This window comes from Camelina sativa, chromosome 9, assembly GCF_000633955.1.
Source record: "Camelina sativa cultivar DH55 chromosome 9, Cs, whole genome shotgun sequence".
In the NCBI taxonomy this organism is placed as follows: domain Eukaryota; kingdom Viridiplantae; phylum Streptophyta; class Magnoliopsida; order Brassicales; family Brassicaceae; genus Camelina; species Camelina sativa.
The window spans coordinates 24070196-24075836 of NC_025693.1; the positions used below are offsets into that span (position 1 = coordinate 24070196).

General features: G+C 40.2%; 1 protein-coding gene across 1 annotated transcript; it reads right to left on the bottom strand.

The window, feature by feature from the left end:
* Positions 592-4078, bottom strand: LOC104712007 (probable sucrose-phosphatase 3a). The gene is made up of 8 exons (XM_010428798.2): positions 3892-4078; positions 3512-3817; positions 2896-2997; positions 2600-2794; positions 2230-2520; positions 1906-2092; positions 1536-1582; positions 592-1443 (listed from the first exon to the last, which is right to left on the bottom strand). Exons 1-8 carry the CDS (start codon positions 3949-3951, stop codon positions 1354-1356), a joined length of 1278 nt encoding a protein of 425 aa, XP_010427100.1. The 5' UTR covers positions 3952-4078; the 3' UTR covers positions 592-1353.

A 5641-nucleotide genomic window follows, 5' to 3' on the forward strand; every position in this document is an offset into this window, starting at 1 on the left:
TGCAGAATACTCAAAGCTCCCGTTTAAAGCCACACAGACCTCGAGAAACGTGCCCGACGCACTATTCATCCCGGAATCTCCCGGATTCCTCGGAAAACGTGCACAATGCACTATTCACCCCGGAATCTCCCGGAGACCTCGAAAAACGTGCCTGATGCACTATTCATCCTGGAATCTCCCGGATTCCTCGGAAAACGTGCACAATGCACTATTCATCCCGGAATCTCTCGGATTCCTCGGAAAACGTGCCCGATGCACTATTCATCCCGGAATCTCCTGGATTCCTCGGAAAACGTGCCCGATGCACTATTCATCCTGGAATCGCCCGGATTCCTCGGAAAACGTGCACAATGCACTATTCATCCCGGAATCTCCCGGATTCCTCGGAAAACGTGCACAATATACTATTCATCCCGGAATCTCCCGGATTCCTTGAAAAACGTGCGCAATGCACTATCTATCCAGAAACCTTCCCGAAGGCCTCAAGCTCTTAAAATCTTCTGTTCCTTCTGCAAGACGGACCTAGAGACACAGAACAGTAACCGACGGGCTCAAGCAAGCCATCGCACATCGGACTAAGGGGGGAACCATTGTTGGATATGGGCTTTGCCCCCAACATTCCTGAAGCCCAAACAGAAGATTCTGAAAGGATTTTGGGCCAAAAGTCTTGGATCAGGCCCAACAGGCCGTAGGGGCAAAATCGTCATTTTACTCGAAGACAGAAGAAACCCTAGGTCAAGGTCCCACTATAAATACTTGATGTCATTGTCATGTCAGGGGATCGACTTTTTTGGGCAATTAGAGAGAGAATAGCTATTATTTTCGGATTAATTGCGTTAGCTCTTTAATTGTCATTTCTGTAAACCCTTATTGAATTCTACGTTAAATAAAGGACCAGATCCGATTTATTCCCACACAAATACTCGTATTATTTATATCGTTGATTTCATACATCAACAATTATGGTTAGAAAAACTAATTTTAGGTTACTTTTTTCTGTATTCGAAAACCGGATATCTGATTTGGAAAAGACAGAAATAGTAAAAAAGCAATCCATAACTAACCAAGAAAGAATTGCAAATGAAACACAACTTCTTTCTTAAGTGTTGATGACATGAAGTAGAGAACCAATGAGCCAACAGACCAAGAGGTAGGGTTTTGTTGTAGAGACCCAAAACTCTCCCTGCCCCAAAAGGTCCTGAGTCCTGAACCAGACCGAACTCAGGACCCAATCTTTCTTATTATCACAACGTTTCAAACAATACAGTACATAACAAACACTATGCTTCTTGGTTAGCTTCTGTTCCAAACAGGAGTCATCTTAATATGTCAGTCGTGGTTCAGATTATCCTTCTAGAAAATCCATTTTTCTTGATCATCTGAAAATGATTCATCTAACCATGATTGGTGGATGTGCATCCACGTCAACTTTTGCTTTTCCCCCTTTCCATTTTAACCCATTTTCAGATTTTGAATATTATTACTTCATCAACCAAATCGTTTGAAATCTCTAAAGGACAATAATCAAGGTTTACCTGACAACTCAGTAAGACTTTTGTTGAGCAAGACCGTACTTTTCCCTCTGCATAAAACCCAAAACAAATAAGAGCAAAAACATTACTACATGGAAGCAAACTTCAACAGTAAATGTGAGTTTGTGATACACAAAAGTCAACTTGAGTTTAGGTGATCATAGTTTCTGCTAAATCATTTCCTGACTCAGAGAAGTCACAAGTACAGCTATGAAGAAAAAAATAATCATAATAAAAAGGTGAAGAAGGTGCATATAATATGACAACGGTGATTAGTAATAAAAAATTAAGATAACGGTTTAAAAAAATCTGGTTCAGAGGATTGATCTATATATATGTCTCAAACGATACCTTTAAGAACTAGATTTCTTACCAGATAACTCATGCTTGTCAAATCTTGCAACCCATGTATCTGAACTGATATGAGAAGATGAAACTTTATCCAACCAAATGCGAAACTGCTTTTCCTTCCCATCCCCATGTAAATTTCCCATCTCATCTATCCATTCATGTATCAGTTTCTCTTCTCCAGATGGATGAACAAAAATACCAAGTGGACTCTGCAACATTACAAAATTATAACAACAAAGTCAATAAATCAGTTTGGACAACAAAGTCAAAATACAACAATTTGGACACTGATTTATTGACAACAAAGTCAAAATACAACAATTTGGACACTTGAATCCACACTTACAGAGAGCGATTTCAAATACTGCAAATACTTGTCAGACTTTTCTACCTCTCCACATCGCCATCTCTCATAAAACAGATAAAACTTAACAACCTCATGAACAGGATTCAAACTTTCCACGTGGAAATTTTCAGTGTCCAAAACATCTCTTGGAGAGACACTTGGTCCCAAACTAAACCTCTCAATGGCTTCTATGATGCCAGCTCCACATCTCTGGGACGCATGAAATATTTTTGGGTTGTCCTTTGCATTTTCTTCATGCCATTGCAACAATTCTTCATGCGAATTGCTAACCTTAAACAGTTGAATAAGAAGCACAATTACGAGCGTGCAGTCAAGTATGGTCGAACGTAAGAAGCAGTTGGGAACTAACCATTACACCATATACTTGAGGAATGTTGAAAAGCTCAGCATCGTTTCCAGAGTCGCCACAAACAAGTGTGTTAGAAGGTTGCTTCCCTACAATCTCCAACTTGTCAAGTAGATAAGTCAGAGCACCTTGTTTGCCAGCTCCTTTAGGTAATACATCAAAAGCATAGCCGTTGCTATAAACCAGCTTCACATCCACCTATAAGGAAATTTACTGTCATCAGCACCAAAAAAAAAGCAAAAATCTAATAATAAGAATAGCTGTCAAGCTCACATGAGGGATTCACAAAAAAATCTCACCCCACGCTCCTCTAATAGCCCCGGAAGAACCTTCATTATTTCAACAGCGTGTTCTTTTTCCACAAAAAAACTCACTTTGTGCGGTTCTTGGCTCTTGGCTGGCTATAACAGACAACACAATATAAGTGCTTTATAACGACCAAAGTGCTACAGATTCAGCCGGAGATACGACATAACAGTTCAAATCAGGTAAGATATCCAAAAACTCTCAAACTGTCATCAATGTTAACATTATTTCCTAGGAACTAATCCATACTTGTCTGCAGACTACACCTCATTCAACTTCATCTATGCCAACAACATTATTATATATCCTAACAAACAAAATTAAAAGATGCTTGGTTCTACTCTATTTATCCAACAAACTAAACTCGTTGTCATGTCAAGAGATGCTTAAATTTAACCAGAAAACACTAAGTCAACGCAGAAAGAAACAAGAAATTAAGACAACAGCAAGACCCACCCACATGGCCCAGTATAAAAGAAAGAAAGCAATCAAACTCATTCAACAGTAAACAAGATTGTTAAAATCTCAGGGAACAAGTCAAATCATTGGATTGACGAAAAGACAAATCATTGTATCTACTGATCTACAGGAACAATTATATAACAAAACCTGAGGCTCGAGTTGAGGGAATTTAGAAGTTTCCTCAAGGACAATGTCTCGATTCCACTTATCATCCAAACGAGCAGTCCAAACATCATCCGACGACACCAAGGAATCACCGCCGTAAACAATCACAGAACCAACAGAAGTAACGGCGATGTCCGGGGTCAGCAACGGCCTCTTCTTTCTTAGACTCGAGTACGAGCTGAAAGACCTCCCTGTGCAGTACACAAGCAACGAATCATGGCGGTATTGAGCTTCCCAAAGCGCATTGAACTTAAGGAGGTCTGTGTTTTCAGGGTCATCGTGATCCACCTGCGAGAATTGGTTTAATTTCGTCGAATTTTGACAAAAACACGAAAAAGATTCGAGGGATTTAGGAAAATTACCAAAGTGCAATCAAGATCAGCAACGAGTATGAGACGTGGTGGTCCGTCAAATCTATCCATCAAACCTAATCTCTCTGCTTCTCCCTCGTCTCTCTCTTTGTTCTTCTTATTAGACTTGCTGGGGAAGACGAGACGAGACGAGACGAGTCTTTTCTTTAGGGACTTCGTCTTTGTTATTGTTGAACTAATTCTCTGTAGTTCCTTCCTATTTGAATTAGTTGTTAAATCTTTTAATATTTAGTTAGAAGTTTCCTTAAGCACGTAATTATGTACCATGTCAACGCAAGCAAACTCTTAAAAGTTGAGATTTAGTGAGGTCATGGTGTGTTATTACGATTTACGACAGATGCTGACGAGCCCCCATATGACCACACATTGATGCCAAGAATGTGTGGCACTCACTTAGGATGGAGGTCTAAAGGTTACTTTAAAGGAAATTACCTAAAGACATAAGTGCAAGTCCATGTCCATGTCCAAAAGCGCTTAGAAAAGCAAGTCGATATGAAGAGCAAATCCATGTCTAGAATTACCTAAGAAATAGGCTAAGTGGACTTGCGCCAACTTGGCCGATGAGGGAAATTGGGAGACTGTTTCAAAGCAGCGGAACAAGGGTTAGTAAGTTGATTTCATTTCATTCTAACCTATGCGATTGACAGTGACACAATCGCTAGCTATGTGTCTGACCTCCTGCGTGCTCGAGGGAATTACGTGTATCCTTCTAACCTGTATCGACCAACTGTTTGAAGTAGTTATCCCTGTCTTAGCATTGTTTGAAACGAAAGACGCTACACTTGGTGTGGTCAGATTTCTAGTTGATGATGATTAGGGAAGTCTAGACAATTTATTTATTTTATGACGACTTTGAGATGGAAACCTTCTAAGAAAAACTTGTACCCAATATCAAAATTCACATAGACTGACTTTCAACGTGGAAGCTACCCATGTAATGGAGATGTGAATCTGCGGTCTATGCCAATGAGGTCGGTCAGTACTAAATATATAGATTTTCTTCCACGGTGATAGATTGTCTCTCAACATAAAGTAATAAGAAATTACTCTTTCTATGGTCAAGTCACACCAAGTTTTCCACAAAAGATGAGATATGTGTTGGAACTGCAATTTTCTGTAAAATTTGCAGGTTTTGGGACAATAACTTTCCAGTGACTTTCCGGCCAAATTCCGGCCAAATGGCTGATCGGAATTGTCTGGTCGATAGTGCAATGGAAAGCTGGTAACGAGTACTACAAGATGGTATACTCATACGTTCAAAACGGAGTTGATTTGAATGAGAAATAAGAGTGTGAAGTGAGCTATTTGAGATGGTTTGGGAAATATCCCACATCGGAAATATGATTGATTTTTCACTCATATATATATAGTTTTACACTCTTCTAGATTCAAAAGTGTGTAGAAGGAAGAGGGAAGGTTCCCACACGCGAACCGAACCGAACCAGGCCGAGCACGGATGCGGGATGGGCCGGACGCGGGGCGGGCTGGTCTCGGACGCGGGCTGTGGTTTCTTGGGCTTTTGGGTTTTTTGGGCTTTTTGGCTCTTGAGAGAGCTGTAGGCTCATTTAATTTTTTGGAAAGACTTGGTGTGAACTCCAAGCAAACTTGGGCAGCACTCCGAGAATATTCACTAAATATTTTCTTGAGAGCTCCCTCCTTCCACTATATATATAGAGGCATAACCTCTCATTATTTTTCACACACAAAAACATAAACACTCCTTCCTCTGAAGATCTCTCTC